Raw genomic sequence first — 21076 nt, forward strand, 5'->3', positions numbered from 1 at the left:
GAATTAGAAATTAGTTATATGAAACTAAACAATTATGTATTAGGAAAATGTCAAGTAAAGTTTTTTAGAAGCTAAATATCATGCATGTTTACTGTTGTATTGGATCGTGTCTCGATCAGTTCTAAAACACTTTTTAAGTAATATTGATAAAAATACTTTTACTTAATTTGCATGATTCAAGTTTTTGAACAAAATAACCAAAAATTTATCCATCCGAGCTAGGTGTATATAAAAACACAAGCTAATCATAGAAAATAAAGTCTAGCCATACGATTTTCACATGTTGGTTAAATTTGAAAAAGGTTTGGTTAAAAATTTTGGTTGGTTGTAGTTTGCCCAAACATCTCTATATATTTGAAAGTAAACAAAAGGAAAAACCATTCTACCTTCAAGTGAAAAATAAAATAAAAGATATGGCAATAAAATTTTTTTTTTGTACAGTGTCTATAATATTAAATTTATTCCTTGCAGCCATGCAAGCTCAAGCAGCTGCTCTAGATCTCGTAGCTAAGTTTGGCGCAAAGGCTAACTTGAATACAGATTTGAGTAAGGTAAGCGAAATTATAGCTCACTTTAATTCTCTAACGGTGAAAACATGTATAACTTCTTTATTAATCTATTTTGTTTTAGCCATTGTTGGATGCTTGGAAAGAAGCTTGTGGTTCAACAGCTCCAACAAAAATTTTGATTCCTGAAGGGACATAATTGTTAAGTCAAGCAACACTGGAAGGTCCTTGCAAGGCTCCTATTAAGCTTCAACTTGAGGGCAATGTAAAAGCACCAGCTGATCCTAAAGCTTTCAAGGTGCCTAAATGGGTTAGCTTCCTTCATATTGAAAACTTCAAATTGTTCGGTGGAGGAGCTTTCGATGGACAAGGAACCACTTCTTATAAGAGAGAAGGTTGCGAAAAACACGACTTCTGTAGTAACCTCCCCATCGTAAGGTTTCTTACCTTTCGCAAGAATTTGATATTTTTCTTAGTAGTTATAACTAATACATATTTTTTTCTCGTGACTCTTTTAACTCCGAAATTAAACAGAATGTAAGGTTAGATTTTTTGACCAATGCAATGGTACAAGGTATAACTCTCAGAGATAGCAAACAGTTCCACGCTAATGTTTTGGGATGCAAAAACATTACTTTCGAACATGTCACTGTATCCGCACCTAAAGATAGCCCAAACACAGATGGGATTCACATCGGGAGATCAGATGGGGTTAAAATTATAGACACGGATATCAAAACTGGTGATGATTGTATTTCAATTGGGGATGGTGCCAAAAATCTAGACATCACGGGAGTAACTTGTGGACCTGGACATGGCATCAGTATCGGTAGTCTTGGAAAGTTTGCAAACGAAGAACCTGTTGAAGGAATTAAAGTGTCGAAGTGTACCTTGACTGATAATTCGAATGGTGTTAGAATCAAGGCTTGGGCAGGTGAATTTCCTAGCACAGCATCATATATGCATTTTGAGGATATCACCGTGAAGAATGTTAGTTGTCCCGTCCTGATTGACCAGAAATACTGCCCATGGAATAAATGAAAAATGGATGTATGTACAAACTTGTAAAGAACTCAATATAATGAAAAGAGTTAATCAATAATCTGACAAGTACTTTGATCTTGCAGACTGAATCGAATGTTAAACTAAGCAACATCAGCTTCAAGAACATTCATGGTACGGTTGCGCTTCCAGAAGTTGTCAAACTCGTTTGCAGTGGTATTTTTCCATGCGAAAATGTAGAACTTGTCGACATTGACATTACGTTTAGTGGACCGGATGGACCAGCAAAATCCAAATGTAAAAATGTTAAACCAAAAGTTACTGGAAAACAAAATCTGGTTGCATGTTCTACCCCCGTACCAGCAAACCCTACCCCTACGTTTTAAATGTTGGATGGCAATAAAAAGAGGGAAAAACAATGTGAATGTAACTTATATACCTTTTCATTTTATATAACGCGTCAATTTCATTTTAATCCCAAGTTTAAACAGAAACTTCTATATTATATTCATGTTTAAATAAATATATATATATATATATATATATATATATATATATATAATTTAATCGAAAAAGAAATAAAACATATGTGGTAACATTTTAAGCATTTTGACTTATTTGTAATGGCATTATGTGCATCACATGCGCATGTGCATGTACATGCTTTTTATTTTTATTTCACGTAAACAGATTAAGCAATTATCATCAAAGCTACATAAAAAAAGCACAAGGTTTCATTCATACCAAGGTTTACTTAATCATACTTTTTATTAGATCCGTTTCAAAATTCCAATAAAATATTATTGTAAGAAAGACGTCTTACTCTAACGCTTACTTCGGGTGTGAGTAAGAGAATAAATTTTCTTGAAAATTTATTAAATTATTTTAAAGATTAACTTCCAAAAACTAAAAAATATAGTTTCGAGCACTGAGATTGGAGTTTGGTTTATTTTACACGAGCATGCGAATAAAACAAAATTATGGTTCAATTACATTAAAATTTGTCAACTCGACTATTCATTTTTAAATTAAATGTCAAACTATTAATTCCATTTTTAATATTTATTTTTCTTAAAATCTAAATTTTATATTTTGAATATATTATCTAATTTTGAATAAAATATATTTTTAAAAATATCGGTTCTTGTTTACCAACGTTTTTAACTTCTAATGAAATTAGTTGTATTTTGACATCTATTTCTTTGTTTAGTTTCATAGAATTTTATAGTATTCAATTTTTGGGGCATTTTATTCAAAATATTATTTTATAAAAGTTGTATGTGAAATGTCTTATCATAAAATAAGTAGATAAATGTGTCGAGATGTTTTTGTTTCTTTTACAGATTTGTAGAATTGATGACGTTGCTGCCTTAAAAATGTATAAATCAATTATGTAGTATATATTTATTATGGAAAAGCTTTCAATATGTTGTAATTTCTTTTGCTCATTCGTACTTTTTAAATTTAGTCAATCTACTTTTACTTTTAGGAAATTAGGTAATTGTTCCAATTGGAATGTTCGGTTTGACGTATTAAAGTTTACTTCCCCGTCCCTGTGCTAATATCAATTCCATGTAATCAAGTTTGAACATTTTGATTTAACACAATCACTAAGTTGATTGAAAAGTTTAAAGCAAACAACTGTGTGAATTATTTTTCACGTTCTTTTGTAGAGGATTGCATTTCAAAGTTTTTATGAGTGCGAGATATACTTTAGAATTAGAAATTAGTTATATGAATACTAAACAATTATGTATTAGGAAAATTTCAAGTAAAATTTTTTAGAAGCTAAACATTATGAATGTTTATTGTTATATTGGATCGTGTCTCGATCTAGTCCCAAAACACTTTTTAAGTAACATTGATAAAAATACTTTTTACTTAATTTGCATGATTCAAATTTTTGAACAAACTAACCAAAAATTTATCCAGCCGAGCCAGGTGTATATAAAAACACAAGCTAATCATAGAAAGTAAAGTCTAGCCATACGATTTGCACACGTTGGTTAAATTTGAAAAAGGTTTGGTTGAAAATTTTTGTTGGTTGTAGTTTGCCCAAACATCTCTATATATTTGAAAGTAAACAAAATGAAAAGCCATTCTGCCTTCAAGTGAAAATAAAATAAAAGATATGGCAATAAATTTTATTGTTGTTTGTATAGTGTCTATAATATTAAATTTATTCCTTGTAGCCATGCAAGCTCAAGCAGCTGCTCTTGATATCGTAGCTAAGTTGCTTACTTGAATACAGATTTGAGTAAGGTAAGCGAAATTATAGCTCACTTTAATACTCTAACGGTGAAAACATGTATAACTTCTTTATTAATATATTTTGTTTTAGCCATTGTTGGATGCTTGGAAAGAAGCTTGTGGTTCAACAACTCCAACAATAATTTTGATTCCTGAAGGGACATATTTGTTAAGTCAAGCAACGCTAGAAGGTCCTTGCAAGGCTCCTACTGAGCTTCAACTTGAGGGCAATGTAAAAGCACCACCTGATCCTAAAGCTTTCAAGGAGCCTAAAAGGGTTAGCTTCCTTCATATTGAAAACTTCAAATTGTTCAGTGGAGGAGCTTTCGATAGACAAGGAACCACTTCTTATAAGAGAGAAGGTTGCGAAAAATACGACTTCTGTAGTAACCTCCCCATCATAAGGCTTCTTACCTTTCGCAAGAATTTGATATTTTTCTTAGTAGTTATAACTAATACATATTTTTTCTCGTGACTCTTTTAACTCCGAAATTAAAAAGAATGTAAGGTTTGATTTTTTGACCAATGCAATGGTACAAGGTATAACTCTCAGAGATAGAAAACAGTTCCACGCTAATGTTTTGGGATGCAAAACATTACTTTCGAACATGTCACTGTATCCGCACCTAAAGATAGCCCAAATACAGATGGGATTCACATCGGGAGATCAGATGGGGTTAAAATTATAGACACGGATATCAAAATTGGTGATGATTGTATTTCAATTGGGGATGGTGCCAAAAATCTAGACATCACGGGAGTAACTTTTGGACCTGGACATGGCATCAGTATCTGTAGTCTTGGAAAGTTTGCAAACGAAGAATCTATTGAAGGAATTAAAGTGTCGAAGTGTACCTTGACTGATACTTTGAATGGTGTTAGAATCAAGACTTGGGCAGGTGAATTTCCTGGCACAGCATCAGATATGCATTTTGAGGATATCACCGTGAAGAATGTTAGTTGTCCCGTCCTGATTGACCAGAAATACTGCCCATGGAATAAATGCAAAATGGTTGTATGTACATACTTGTAAAAACCCCAATATAATGAAAAGAGTTAATCAATAATCTGACAAGTACTTAGATCTTGCAGGATGAATCGAATGTTAAACTAAGTAACATCAGCTTCAAGAACATTCATGGTACGGTTGAGCTTCCAGAAGTTGTCAAACTCGTTTGCAGTAGTATTTTTCCATGCGAAAATGTAGAACTCGTCGACATTGACATTGCGTTTAGTGGACCGGATGGACCTGCAAAATCCGAATGTAAAAATGTTAAACCAAAAGTTATTGCAAAACAAAATCCGATTGCATGTTCTACCCCCGTACCAGCAAACCCTACCCATACGGTTTAAATGATGGCTGGCAATAAAAAAAGGGAAAAACAAAGTGAATGTAACTCATGTACCTTTTCATTTTATATAACGCGTCCATTTCATTTTAATCCAAAGTTATTCAGAAACTTCTATCTATATTCATTTATATATATATATATATATATATATATATAATTTAATCGAAAAAGAAACAAAACGTATGTGGTAACATTTTAAGCATTTTGACTTATATGTATTGGCATTATGTGCATCGCATGTGTATGTACATGCTATTTATTTTTATTTCACGTAAACAAATTAAGCAATTATCATCAAAGCTACATAAAAAAAACACAAGGTGTCATTCATACCAAGGTTTACTTAATCATACTTTTTATTAGATCCGTTTCAAAATTCCAATAAAATATTATTGTATGAAAGACGTTTTACTCTAACGCTTACTTCGGGTGTGAGTAAGAGAATAATTTTTCTTTAAAATTTATTAAATTATTTTAAAGTTGAACTTCCAAAAACTAAAAAATATAGTTTCGAGCACTGAGATTAGAGTTTGGTTTATTTTACAGTAGCATGCGAATAAAACAAAATTATGGTTAGAGTACATTAAAATTTGTCAACTCGACTATTCATTTTTAAATTTAATTTCAAACTATTAATTTCGTTTTTAATATTTAATATTTTTAAAATCTAAATCTCATGTTTCGAATATGTTATCTAATTTTGAATAAAATATGTTTTTTAAAATATCGGTTCGTGTTTACCAACTTTTTTAACTTCTAATGAAATTAGTTGTATGTTGACATCTATTTCTTTGTTTAGTTTCATAGAATTTTATAGTATTCAATTTTTGGGGCATTTTATTAAAAATATTATTTTATAAAAGTTGTATGTGAAATGTCTTATCATAAAATAAGTAGATAAATGTGTCGAGATGTTTTTGTTTCTTTTACAGATTTGTAGAATTGATGACGTCGTTGCCTTAAAAATGTATAAATTAATTATGTAGTATATATTTATTATGGAAAAGCTTTCAATATGTTGTAATTTCTTTTGCTCCTTCGTACATTTTAAATTTAGTCAATCTACTTTTACTTTTAGGAAATTAGGTAATTGTTCCAATTAGAATGTGCGGTTTGACGTATTAAAGTTTACTTCCCCGTCCCTGTGCTAATATCAATTCCATGTAATCAAGTTTGAACATTTTGATTTAACACAACCACTAAGTCGATTGAAAATTTTAAAGCAAACAACTGTGTGAATTATTTTTCACGTTCTTTTGTAGATGATTGAGTTTCAAAGTTTTTATGAGTACGAGATATACTTTAGAATTAGAAATTAGTTATATGAATACTAAACAATTATGTATTAGGAAAACGTCAGGTAAAGTTTTTTATAAGCTAAATATTATGCATGTTTACTATTGTATTGGATCGTGTCTCGATCTAGTCCCAAAACACTTTTTAAGTAATATTGATAAAAAAATACTTTTACTTAATTTGCATGATTCAAGTTTTTGAACAATCTAACCAAAAATATATCCAGCCGAGCCAGGTGTATAAAAAAACACAAGCTAATCATAGAAAGTAAAGTCTAGCCATACGATTTGCACACGATGGTTGAATTTGAAAAATGTTTGGTTGAAAATTTTGGTTGGTTGTAGTTTGCCCAAACATCTCTATATATTTGAAAGTAAACAAAAGGAAAAACCTTTCTACCTTCAAGTGAAAATAAAATAAAAGATATGGCAATAAATTTTATTGTTGTTTGTATAGTGTCTATAATATTAAATTCATTCCTTGCAGCCATGCAAGCTCAAGCAGCTGCTCTTGATGTCGTAGCTAAGTTTGGCGCAAAGGCTGACTTGAATACAAATTTGAGTAATGTAAGCGAAATTATAGCTCACTTTAATACTCTAATGGTGAAAACATGTATAACTTCTTTATTAATCTATTTTGTTTTAGCCATTGTTGGATGCTTGGAAAGAAGCTTGTGGTTCAACAACTCCAACAAGAATTTTTATTCCTGAAGGGACATATTTATTAAGTCAAGCAACGCTGGAAGGTCCTTGCAAGGCTCCTATTGAGCTTCAACTTGAGGGCAATGTAAAAGTATCAGATGATCCTAAAGCTTTCAATGAGCCTAAATGGGTTAGCTTTCTTCATATTGAAAACTTCAAATTGTTCGGTGGAGGAGCTTTCGATAGACAAGGAACCACTTCTTATAAGAAAGAAGGTTGCGAAAAACACGACTTCTGTAGTAACCTCCCCATCGTAAGGTTTCTTACCTTTCGCAAGAATTTGATATTTTTCTTAGTAGTTATAACTAATACATATTTTTTTCTCGTGACTCTTTTAACTCCGAAATTAAAAAAATGTAAGGTTTGATTTTTTGACCAATGCAATGGTACAAGGTATAACTCTCAGAGATAGCAAACAATTCCACGCTAATATTTTGGGATGCAAAAACATTACTTTCGAACATGTCACTGTATCCGCACCTAAAGATAGCCCAAACACAGATGGGATTCACATCGGGAGATCAGATAGGGTTAAAATTATAGACACAGATATCAAAATTGGTGATGATTGTATTTTAATTGGGGATGGTGCCAAAAATCTAGACATCACGGGAGTAACTTGTGGACCTGGACATGGCATCAGTATCGGTAGTCTTGGAAAGTTTGCAAATGAAGAACCTGTTGAACGAATTAAAGTGTCGAAGTGTACCTTGATTGATACTTCGAATGGTGTTAGAATCAAGACTTGGGCAGGTGAATTTCCTGGCACAGCATCAGATATGTATTTTGAGGATATCACCGTGAAGAATGTTAGTTATCCCGTCCTGATTGATCACAAATACTGCCCATGGAATAAATGCAAAATGGATGTATGTACATACTTGTAAAGAACCCAATATAATGAAAAGAGTTAATCAATAATCTGGCAAGTACTTTGATCGTGCAGGCTGAACCGAATGTAAAAATGTTAAACCAAAAGTTACTGGAAAACAAAATCGGGTTGCATGTTCTACCCCCGTACCAGCAAACCCTACCCCTACGGTTTAAATGTTGGCTGGCAACAAAAAGAGGGAAAACAAAGTGAATGTAACTCATGTACCTTTTCATTTTATAACGCGTCCATTTCATTTTAATCCAAAGTTATTCAGAAACTTCTATATTATATTCATTTTTAAATATATATATATATATAATTTAATCGGAAAAGAAACAAAACGTATGTGGTAACATTTTAAGCATTTTGACTTATTTGTATTGGCATTATGTGCATCGCATGTGCATGTACATGCTATTTAGTTTTATTTCACGTAAACAAATTAAGCAATTATAATCAAAGCTACATAAAAAAACACAAGGTGTCATTCATACCAAGGTTTACTTAATCATACTTTTTATTAGATCCGTTTCAAAATTCCAATAAAATATTATTGTAAGAAAGACGTCTTACTCTAACGCTTACTTCGGGTGTGAGTAAGAGAATAATTTTTCTTGAAAATTTATTAAATTATTTTAAAGATTAACTTCCAAAAACTAAAAAATATAGTTTCGAGCACTGAGATTAGAGTTTGGTTTATTTTACACGAGCATGCCAATAAAACAAAATTATGGTTCGAGTACATTAAAATTTGTCAACTCGACTATTCATTTTTAAATTAAATGTCAAACTATTAATTCCATTTTTTATATTTAATTTTCTTAAAATCTAAATCTTATATTTCGAATATATTATCTAATTTTGAATAAAATATATTTTTTAAAATATCGGTTCTTGTCTACCAACTTTTTTAACTTCTAATGGTAAGCGAAATTATAGCTCACTTTAATTCTCTAACGGTGAAAACATGTATAACTTCTTTATTAATCTATTTTGTTTTAGCCATTGTTGGATGCTTGGAAAGAAGCTTGTGGTTCAACAGCTCCAACAAAAATTTTGATTCCTAAAGGGACGTGTTAAGCAAGCAACTGGAAGGTCCTTGCAAGGCTCCTATTAAGCTTCAACTTGAGGGCAATGTAAAAGCACCAGCTGATCCTAAAGCTTTCAAGGTGCCTAAATGGGTTAGCTTCCTTCATATTGAAAACTTCAAATTGTTCGGTGGAGGAGCTTTCGATGGACAAGGAACCACTTCTTATAAGAGAGAAGGTTACGAAAAACACGACTTCTGTAGCAACCTCCCCATCGTAAGGTTTCTTACCTTTCGCAAGAATTTGATATTTTTCTTAGTAGTTATAACTAATACATATTTTTTTTCTCGTGACTCTTTTAACTCCGAAATTAAACAGAATGTAAGGTTAGATTTTTTGACCAATGCAATGGTACAAGGTATAACTCTCAGAGATAGCAAACAGTTCCACGCTAATGTTTTGGGATGCAAAAACATTACTTTCGAACATGTCACTGTATCCGCACCTAAAGATAGCCCAAACACAGATGGGATTCACATCGGGAGATCAGATGAGGTTAAAATTATAGACACGGATATCAAAACTGGTGATGATTGTATTTCAATTGGGTATGGTGCCAAAAATCTAGACATCACGGGAGTAACTTGTGGACCTGGACATGGCATCAGTATCGGTAGTCTTGGAAAGTTTGCAAACGAAGAACCTGTTGAAGGAATTAAAGTGTCGAAGTGTACCTTGACTGATACTTCGAATGGTGTTAGAATCAAGGCTTGGGCAGGTGAATTTCCTAGCACATCATCATAAATGCATTTTGAGGATATCACCGTGAAGAATATTAGTTGTCCCGTCCTGATTGACCAGAAATACTGCCCATGGAATAAATGAAAAATGGATGTATGTACATACTTGTAAAGAACTCAATATAATGAAAAGAGTTAATCAATAATCTGACAAGTACTTTGATCTTGCAGGCTGAATCGAATGTTAAACTAAGCAACATCAGCTTCAAGAACATTCATGGTATGGCTGCGCTTCCAGAAGTTGTCAAACTCGTTTGCAGTGGTATTTTTCCATGCGAAAATTTAGAACTTGCCGACATTGACATTACGTTTAGTGGACCGGATGGACCAGCAAAATCCAAAAGTAAAAATGTTAAACCAAAAGTTACTGGAAAACAAAATCTGGTTGCATGTTCTACCCCCGTACCAGCAAACCCTACCCCTACGATTTAAATGTTGGCTGGCAATAAAAAGAGGGAAAAACAATGTGAATGTAACTCATGTACCTTTTCATTTTATATAACGCGTCCATTTCATTTTAATCCCAAGTTTAAACAGAAACTTCTATATTATATTCATGTTTAATATATATATATATATATATATATATATATATATATATATATAATTTAATCGAAAAAGAAACAAAACGTATGTGGTAACATTTTAAGTATTTTGACTTATTTGTATTGGCATTATGTGCATCGCATGTGCATGTGCATGTACATGCTTTTTATTTTTATTTCACGTAAACAGATTAAGCAATTATCATCAAAGCTACATAAAAAAGCACAAGGTGTCATTTCATACCAAGGTTTACTTAATCATACTTTTTTATTAGATCCGTTTCAAAATTCCAAGAAAAAATTATGTATGAAAGACGTCTTACTCTAATGCTTACTTCGGGTGTGAGTAAGAGAATAATTTTTCTTGAAAATTTATTAAATTATTTTAAAGATTAACTTCCAAAAACTAAAAAATATAGTTTCGAGCACTGAGATTGGAGTTTGGTTTATTTTACACGAGCATGCAAATAAAACAAAATTATGGTTCGATTACATTAAAATTTGTCAACTCGACTATTCATTTTTAAATTAAATGTCAAACTATTAATTCCATTTTTAATATTTATTTTTCTTAAAATCTAAATTTTATATTTTGAATATATTATCTAATTTTGAAATAAATATATTTTTAAAATATCGGTTCTGTTACAAACTTTTTTAAATTCTAATGAAATTAGTTGTATTTTGACATCTATTTCTTTGTTTAGTTTCATAGAATTTATAGTATTCAATTTTTGGGGCATGTTTATTCAAAATATTATTTTATAAAAGTGTATGTGAAATGTCTTATCAAAAATAAGTAGATAAATGAGTCGAGATGTTTTGTTTCTTTTACAGATTTGTAGAATTGATGACGTCGCTGCCTTAAAAATATATAAATCAATTATGTAGTATATATTTGTTTCTTTTACGATTTGTAGAATTGATGACGTCGCTGCCTTAAAAATATATAAATCAATTATGTAGTATATATTTATTATGGAAAAGCTTTCAATATGTTGTAATTTCTTTTTCTCATTCGTACATTTTAAATTTAGTCAATCTACTTTTACTTTTAGGAAATTAGGTAATTGTTCCAATTGGAATGTGCGGTTTGATGTATTAAAGTTTACTTCCCTGTCCCTGTGCTAATATATATTCCATGTAATCAAGTTTGAACATTTTGATTTAACACAATCACTAAGTCGATTGAAAATTTTAAAGCAAAACAACTGTGTGAATTATTTTTCACGTTCTTTGTAGATGATTGAGTTCAAAGTTTTATGAGTACGAGATATACTATAGAATTAGAAATTAGTTATATGAAACTAAACAATTATGATTAGGAAAAATGTCAAGTAAAGTTTTTTAGAAGCTAAATCATGCATGTTTACTGTTGTATTGGATCGTGTCTCGATCAGTTCTAAAACACTTTTAAGTAATATTGATAAAATACTTTTACTTAATTTGCATGATTCAAGTTTTTGAACAAAATACCAAAAATTTATCCATCCGAGCTGGTGTATATAAAAACACAAGCTAATCATAGAAAATAAAGTCTAGCCATACGATTTTCACATGTTGGTTAAATTTGAAAAAGGTTGGTTAAAAATTTTGGTTGGTTGTAGTTGCCCAAACATCTATATTTGAAAGTAAACAAAAGGAAAAAAACCATTCTACTTTCAAGTGAAAATAAAATAAAAGATATGGCAATAAATTTTTTTTTTTGTACAGTGTCTATAATATTAAATTTATTCCTTGCAGCCATGCAAGCTCAAGCAGCTGCTCTAGATCTCGTAGCTAAGTTTGGCGCAAAGGCTAACTTGAATACAGATTTGAGTAAGGTAAGCGAAATTATAGCTCACTTTAATTCTCTAACGGTGAAAACATGTATAACTTCTTTATTAATCTATTTTGTTTTAGCCATTGTTGGATGCTTGGAAAGAAGCTTGTGGTTCAACAGCTCCAACAAAAATTTTGATTCCTGAAGGGACATAATTGTTAAGTCAAGCAACACTGGAAGGTCCTTGCAAGGCTCCTATTAAGCTTCAACTTGAGGGCAATGTAAAAGCACCAGCTGATCCTAAAGCTTTCAAGGTGCCTAAATGGGTTAGCTTTTTGATATTTTTCTTAGTAGTTATAACTAATACATATTTTTTTCTCGTGACTCTTTTAACTCCGAAATTAAACAGAATGTAAGGTTAGATTTTTTGACCAATGCAATGGTACAAGGTATAACTCTCAGAGATAGCAAACAGTTCCACGCTAATGTTTTGGGATGCAAAAACATTACTTTCGAACATGTCACTGTATCCGCACCTAAAGATAGCCCAAACACAGATGGGATTCACATCGGGAGATCAGATGGGGTTAAAATTATAGACACGGATATCAAAACTGGTGATGATTGTATTTCAATTGGGGATGGTGCCAAAAATCTAGACATCACGGGAGTAACTTGTGGACCTGGACATGGCATCAGTATCGGTAGTCTTGGAAAGTTTGCAAACGAAGAACCTGTTGAAGGAATTAAAGTGTCGAAGTGTACCTTGACTGATAATTCGAATGGTGTTAGAATCAAGGCTTGGGCAGGTGAATTTCCTAGCACAGCATCATATATGCATTTTGAGGATATCACCGTGAAGAATGTTAGTTGTCCCGTCCTGATTGACCAGAAATATTGCCCATGGAATAAATGAAAAATGGATGTATGTACAAACTTGTAAAGAACTCAATATAATGAAAAGAGTTAATCAATAATCTGACAAGTACTTTGATCTTGCAGGCTGAATCGAATGTTAAACTAAGCAACATCAGCTTCAAGAACATTCATGGTACGGTTGCGCTTCCAGAAGTTGTCAAACTCGTTTGCAGTGGTATTTTTCCATGCGAAAATGTAGAACTTGTCGACATTGACATTACGTTTAGTGGACCGGATGGACCAGCAAAATCCAAATGTAAAAATGTTAAACCAAAAGTTACTGGAAACAAAATCTGGTTGCATGTTCTACCCCGTACCAGCAAACCCTACCCCTACGTTTTAAATGTTGGATGGCAATAAAAGAGGGAAAAACAATGTGAATGTAACTTATACCTTTCATTTTATATAACGCGTCAATTTCATTTTAATCCCAAGTTTAAACAGAAACTTCTATATATTCATGTTTAAATAAATATATATATATATATATATATATATATAATTTAATCAAAAAAGAAATAAAACATATGTGGTAACATTTTAAGCATTTTGACTTATTTGTAATGGCATTATGTGCATCACATGCGCATGTGCATGTACATGCTTTTTATTTTTATTTCACGTAAACAGATTAAGCAATTATCATCAAAGCTACATAAAAAAAGCACAAGGTTTCATTCATACCAAGGTTTACTTAATCATACTTTTTATTAGATCCGTTTCAAAATTCCAATAAAATATTATTGTAAGAAAGACGTCTTACTCTAACGCTTACTTCGGGTGTGAGTAAGAGAATAAATTTTCTTGAAAATTTATTAAATTATTTTAAAGATTAACTTCCAAAAACTAAAAAATATAGTTTCGAGCACTGAGATTGGAGTTTGGTTTATTTTACACGAGCATGCGAATAAAACAAAATTATGGTTCAATTACATTAAAATTTGTCAACTTGAATAAAATATTTTTAAAAATATCTTCTTGTTTACCAACGTTTTAACTTCTTGAAATTAGTTGTATTTTGACATCTATTTCTTGTTTAGTTTCATAGAATTTTATAGTATTCAATTTTTGGGGCATTTATTCAAATATTATTTTATAAAAGTTGTATGTGAAATGTCTATCATAAAATAAGTAGATAATGTGTCGAGATGTTTTTGTTTCTTTTACAGATTTGTAGAATGATGACGTTGCTGCCTTAAAATGTATAATCAATTATGTAGTATATTTATTATGGAAAAGCTTTCATATGTTGTAATTTTTTCATTCGTACTTTTAAATTTAGTCAATCTACTTTTACTTTTAGGAAATTAGGTAATTGTTCCAATTGGAATGTTCGGTTGACGTATTAAAGTTTACTTCCCCGTCCCTGTGCTAATATCAATTCCATGTAATCAAGTTTGAACATTTTGATTAACACAATCACTAAGTTGATTGAAAAGTTTAAAGCAAACAATGTGTGAATTATTTTTCACGTTCTTTTGTAGAGGATTGCATTTCAAAGTTTTATGAGTGCGAGATATACTTTAGAATTAGAATTAGTTATATGAATAAACATTATTATTAGGAAAATTTCAAGTAAATTTTTAGAAGCTAAACATTATGAATGTTTTTGTTATATTGGATCGTCTCTCGATCTAGTCCCAAAAACTTTTTAAGTAACATTGATAAAATACTTTTACTTAATTTGCATGATTCAAATTTTTGAACAACTAACCAAAATTTATCAGCCGAGCCAGGTGTATATAAAACACAAGCTAATAGAAAGTAAAGTCTAGCCATACGATTGCACACGTTGGTTAAATTTGAAAAAGGTTTGGTTGAAAATTTTTGTTGGTTGTAGTTTGCCCAAACATCTCTATATTTGAAGTAAACAAAATGAAAAGCCATTCTGCCTTCAAGTGAAAATAAAATAAAAGATATGGCAATAAATTTTATTGTTGTTTGTATAGTGTCTATAATATTAAATTTATTCCTTGTAGCCATGCAAGCTCAAGCAGCTGCTCTTGATATCGTAGCTAAGTTGCTTACTTGAATACAGATTTGAGTAAGGTAAGCGAAATTATAGCTCACTTTAATACTCTAACGGTGAAAACATGTATAACTTCTTTATTAATATATTTTGTTTTAGCCATTGTTGGATGCTTGGAAAGAAGCTTGTGGTTCAACAACTCCAACAATAATTTTGATTCCTGAAGGGACATATTTGTTAAGTCAAGCAACGCTAGAAGGTCCTTGCAAGGCTCCTACTGAGCTTCAACTTGAGGGCAATGTAAAAGCACCACTGATCCTAAAGCTTTCAAGGAGCCTAAAAGGGTTAGCTTCCTTCATATTGAAAACTTCAATTGTTCAGTGGAGGAGCTTTCGATAGACAAGGAACCACTTCTTATAAGAGAGAAGGTTGCGAAAAATACGACTTCTGTAGTAACCTCCCCATCATAAGGCTTCTTACCTTTCGCAAGAATTTGATATTTTTCTTAGTAGTTATAACTAATACATATTTTTTCTCGTGACTCTTTTAACTCCGAAATTAAAAAGAATGTAAGGTTTGATTTTTTGACCAATGCAATGGTACAAGGTAAATCTCAGAGATAGAAAACAGTTCCACGCTAATGTTTTGGATGCAAAACATTACTTTCGAACATGTCACTGTATCCGCACCTAAAGATAGCCCAAATACAGATGGATTCACATCGGAGATCAGATGGGGTTAAAAATAGACGGATATCAAAATTGGTGATGATTGTATTTCAATTGGGGATGGTGCCAAAAATCTAGACATCACGGAGTAACTTTTGGACCTGGACTGGCATCAGTATCTGTAGTCTTGGAAGTTGCAAACGAAGAATCTATTGAAGGAATTAAAGTTCGAAGTGTACTTGACTGATACTTTGAATGGTGTTAGAATCAAGACTTGGGCAGGTGAATTTCCTGGCACAGCATCAGATATGCATTTGAGGATATCACCGTGAAGAAGTTATTGTCCCGTCTGATTGACCAGAAATACTGCCATGGAATAAATGCAAAATGGTTGTATGTACTACTTGTAAAAACCCCATATAATGAAAGAGTTAATCAATAATCTGACAAGTACTTAGATCTTGCAGGATGAATCGAATGTTAAACTAAGTAACATCAGCTTCAAGAACATTCATGGTACGGTTGAGCTTCCAGAAGTTGTCAAACTCGTTTGCAGTAGTATTTTTCCATGCGAAAATGTAGAACTCGTCGACATTGACATTGCGTTTAGTGGACCGGATGGACCTGCAAATCCGAATGTAAAAATTAAACCAAAAGTTATTGCAAAACAAATCCGATTGCATGTTCTACCCCCGTACCAGCAAACCCTACCCATACGGTTTAAATGATGGCTGGCAATAAAGAGAAAACAAAGTGAATGTAACTCAGCCTTTTCATTTATATAACGCGTCCATTTCATTTTAATCCAAAGTTATTCAGAAACTTCTATATTATATTCATTTTATATATATATATATATATATATATATATATAATTTAATCGAAAAAGAAACAAAACGTATGTGGTAACATTTAAGCATTTTGACTATATGTATTGGCATTATGTGCATCGCATGTGTATGTACATGCTATTTATTTTATTTCACGTAAACAAATTAAGCAATTATCTCAAAGCTACATAAAAAAACACAAGGTGTCATTCATACCAAGGTTTACTTAATCATACTTTTATTAGATCCGTTTCAAAATTCCAATAAAATATTATTGTATGAAGACGTTTTACTCTAACGCTTACTTCGGGTGTGAGTAAAGAATAATTTTCTTTAAATTATTAAATTATTTTAAAGTTGAACTTCCAAAAACTAAAAATATAGTTTCGAGCACTGAGATTAGAGTTTGGTTTTTACAGTAGCATGCGAATAAAACAAATTATGGTTAGAGTACATTAAAATTTGTCAACTCGACTATTCATTTTTAAATTTAATTTCAAACTATTAATTCGTTTTTAATATTTATATTTTAAATCTAAATCTCATGTTCGATATGTTATCTAATTTTGAATAAAATATGTTTTTTAAAATATCGGTTCGTGTTTACCAACTTTTTTAACTTCTAATGAATTAGTTGTATGTTGACATCTATTTCTTTGTTTAGTTTCATAGAATTTTATAGTATTCAATTTTTGGGGCATTTTATTAAAAATATTATTTTATAAAAGTTGTATGTGAAATGTCTTATCATAAAATAAGTAGATAAATGTGTCGAGATGTTTTGTTTCTTTACAGATTTGTAGAATTGATGACGTCGTTGCCTTAAAAATGTATAAATTAATTAGTATATATTTATTATGGAAAGCTTTCGATATGTTGTAATTTCTTTGCTCTTCGTACATTTTAAATTTAGTCATCTACTTTTACTTTTAGGAAATTAGGTAATTGTTCCAATTAGAATGTGCGGTTGACGTATTAAAGTTTACTTCCCCGTCCCTGTGCTAATATCATTCCATGTAATCAAGTTGAACATTTTGATTAACACAACCACTAAGTCGATTGAAAATTTTAAAGCAAACAACTGTGTGAATTATTTTTCACGTTCTTTTGTAGATGATTGAGTTTCAAAGTTTTTATGAGTACGATATACTTTAGAATTAGAAATTAGTTTATGAATACTAAACAATGTATTAGAAAACGTCAGGTAAGTTTTTTATAAGCTAATATTATGCAGTTTACTATTGTATGGATCGTGTCTCGATCTAGTCCCAAAACACTTTTAAGTATATTGAAAAAAATACTTTTACTTAATTTGCATGATTCAAGTTTTGAACAATCTAACCAAAAATATATCCATCCGACAGGTGTAAAAAAACACAAGCTAATCATAGAAAGTAAAGTCTAGCCATACGATTTGCACACGATGGTTGAATTTGAAAAATGTTTGGTTGAAATTTGGTTGGTGTAGTTTGCCCAAACATCTCTATAATTGAAAGTAAACAAAAGGAAAAACCTTTCTACCTTCAAGTGAAAAAATAAAAGATATGGCAATAAATTTTATTGTTGTTGTATAGTTATAATATTAAATTCATTCCTTGCAGCCATGCAAGCTCAAGCAGCTGCTCTTGATGTCGTAGCTAAGTTTGGCGCAAAGGCTGACTTGATACAAATTTGAGTAATGTAAGCGAAATTATAGCTCACTTTAATACTCTAATGGTGAAAATGTATAACTTCTTTATTAATCTATTTTGTTTTAGCCATTGTTGGATGCTGGAAAGAAGCTTGTGGTTCAACAACTCCAACAAGAATTTTTTTCCTGAAGGGCATATTTATTAAGTCAAGCAACGCTGGAAGGTCCTTGCAAGGCTCCTATTGAGCTTCAACTTGAGGGCAATGTAAAAGTATCAGATGATCCTAAAGCTTTCAATGAGCCTAAATGGGTTAGCTTTCTTCATATTGAAAACTTCAAATTGTTCGGTGGAGGAGCTTTCGATAGACAAGGAACCACTTCTTATAAGAAAGAAGGTTGCGAAAAACACGACTTCTGTAGTAACCTCCCCATCGTAAGGTTTCTTACCTTTCGCAAGAATTTGATATTTTCTAGTAGTTATAACTAATACATATTTTTCTCGTGACTCTTTTAACTCCGAAATTAAAAAATGTAGGTTTGATTTTTTGACCAATGCAATGGTACAAGGTATAACTCAGAGATAGCAAACAATTCCACGTAATATTTGGGATGCAAAAACATTACTTTCGAACATGTCACTGTATCCGCACCTAAAGATAGCCAAACACAGATGGGATTCACATCGGGAGATCAATAGGGTTAAAATTATAGACACAGATATCAAAATGGTGATGATTTTAATTGGGGATGGTGCCAAAAATCTAGACATCACGGGAGTAACTTGGACCTGGACATGGCATCAGTATCGGTAGTCTTGGAAAGTTTGCAAATGAAGACTTTGAACGAATTAAAGTGTCGAAGTGTACTTGATTGATACTTCGAAGTGTTAGAATCAAGACTTGGGCAGGTGAATTCCTGGCACAGCATCAGATAGTATTTGAGGATCACCGTGAAGAATGTAGTTATCCCGTCCTGATTGATCACAAATACTGCCATGGAATAAATGCAAAATGGATGTATGTACATATTGTAAGAACCAATATAATGAAATTGGCTGGCAACAAAAAGAGGGAAACAAAGTGAATGTAACTCATGTACCTTTTCATTTATATAACGCGTCCATTTCATTTAATCCAAAGTTATTCAGAAACTTCTATATTATTCATTTTAAATATATATATATAATTTAATCGGAAAAGAAACAAAACGTATGTGGTAACATTTAAGCATTTGATTATTGTATTGGCATTATGTGCATCGCTGTGCATGTACATGCTATTTAGTTTATTTCACGTAAACAAATTAAGCAATTATAATCAAAGCTACATAAAAAACACAGGTGTCATTCATACCAAGGTTTACTTAATCATACTTTTTATTAGATCCGTTTCAAAATTCCAATAAAATATTATTGTAAGAAAGACGTCTTACTCTAACGCTACTTCGGGTGTGAGTAAGAGAATAATTTTCTTGAAATTATTAAATTTTAAAGATTAACTTCCAAAAACTAAAAAATATAGTTTCGAGCACTGAGATTAGAGTTTGGTTTATTTTACACGAGCATGCCAATAAAACAAAATTATGGTTCGAGTACATTAAAATTGTCAACTCGACTATTCATTTTAAATAAATGTCAAACTATAATTCCATTTTTTATATTTAATTTTCTTAAAATCTAAATCTTATATTTCGAATATATTATCTTTTGAATAAATATATTTTTTAAATATCGGTTCTTGTCTACAACTTTTTAACTTCTAATGAAATTAGTTGTATTTTGACATCTATTTCTTGTTAGTTTCATAGAATTTTATAGTATTCAATTTTGGGGCTTTTATTAAAAATATTATTTTATAAAAGTTGTATGAAATGTCTTATCATAAATAAGTAGATAAATGTGTCGAGATGTTTTGTCTCTTTACAGATTGTAGAATTGACGGCGTTGCCTTAAAAATGTATAAATCAATTATGTAGTATATATTTATTATGGAAAAGCTTTCAATATGTTGTAATTTCTTTTGCTCCTTCGTATTGAAAACTTCAAATTGTTCGGAGGAGGAGCTTTCGATGGACAAGGGACCACTTCTTATAAGAGAGAAGGTTGCGAAAAACACGATTCTATAGTAACCTCCCATGTAAGGTTTCTTACCTTTCGCAGAATTTGATTTTTTCTTAGTACTAACTACATATTTTTTTTTGACTCTTTTAACTCCGAAATTAACAGAATGTAAGGTTTGATTTTTGACCAATGCAATGGTACAAGGTATAACTCTCAGAGATAGCAAACGTTCCACGCTAATGTTTTGGGATGCAAAAACATTACTTTCGAACATGTCACTGTATCCGCACCTAAAGATAGCCCAAACACAGATGGGATTCACATCGGGAGATCAGATGGGGTTAAAATTATAGACACGCATATCAAAACTGGTGATGATTGTATTTCAATTGGGGATGGTGCCAAAATCTATCACGGGGGTACTTGTGGACCTGGACATGGCATCAGTATCGGTAGTCTTGGAAAGTTTGCAAACGAAGAAGTTGAAGGAATTAAAGTGTCGAAGTGTACATTGATTGATACTTGAATGGTGTTAGAATCAGACTTGGGCAGGTGAATTTCCTGGCAGCATCATATTGCATTTTGAGGATATCACCTGAAGAATGTTAGTTGTCCCGTCCTGATTGACCAGAAATACTACCCATGGAATAAATGCAAATGGATGTATGTACATACTGTAAAGAACCCAATATAATGAACAGAGTTAATCATAATCTGACAAGTACTTTGATCTTGCAGGCTGAATCGAATGTTAAAAAGCAACATCAGCTTCATAACATTCATGGTACGGTTGCTCTTCCAGAAGTTGTCAAACTCGTTTGCAGTGGTATTTTCCATGCGAAATGTAGAACTCGTCGACATTGACATTACGTTTAGTGGACCGGAT

General features: G+C 31.5%; 3 protein-coding genes across 3 annotated transcripts; all 3 read left to right on the plus strand.

Annotated features, from left to right (window-relative positions):
* The first annotated feature begins 473 nt into the window (after positions 1-473).
* LOC120117141 (polygalacturonase-like) lies at positions 474-1547 on the plus strand. The gene is made up of 3 exons (XM_039137459.1): positions 474-551; positions 742-939; positions 1041-1547. Exons 1-3 carry the CDS (start codon positions 474-476, stop codon positions 1545-1547), a joined length of 783 nt encoding a protein of 260 aa, XP_038993390.1.
* Positions 1548-1550: 3 nt separating this feature from the next.
* LOC120117143 (polygalacturonase-like) lies at positions 1551-4233 on the plus strand. Its single transcript, XM_039137460.1, has 4 exons — positions 1551-1556; positions 1634-1805; positions 3742-3770; positions 3850-4233. Exons 1-4 carry the CDS (start codon positions 1551-1553, stop codon positions 4231-4233), a joined length of 591 nt encoding a protein of 196 aa, XP_038993391.1.
* Positions 4234-12555: 8322 nt separating this feature from the next.
* Positions 12556-13034, plus strand: LOC120117279 (polygalacturonase-like). Its single transcript, XM_039137572.1, has one exon. It carries the CDS (start codon positions 12556-12558, stop codon positions 13030-13032), a length of 477 nt encoding a protein of 158 aa, XP_038993503.1. The 3' UTR covers positions 13033-13034.
* Positions 13035-21076: the final 8042 nt, after the last annotated feature.

This window comes from Hibiscus syriacus, unplaced genomic scaffold (assembly GCF_006381635.1).
Source record: "Hibiscus syriacus cultivar Baekdansim isolate YM2019G1 unplaced genomic scaffold, ASM638163v2 tig00110319_pilon, whole genome shotgun sequence".
Classification (NCBI taxonomy): domain Eukaryota; kingdom Viridiplantae; phylum Streptophyta; class Magnoliopsida; order Malvales; family Malvaceae; genus Hibiscus; species Hibiscus syriacus.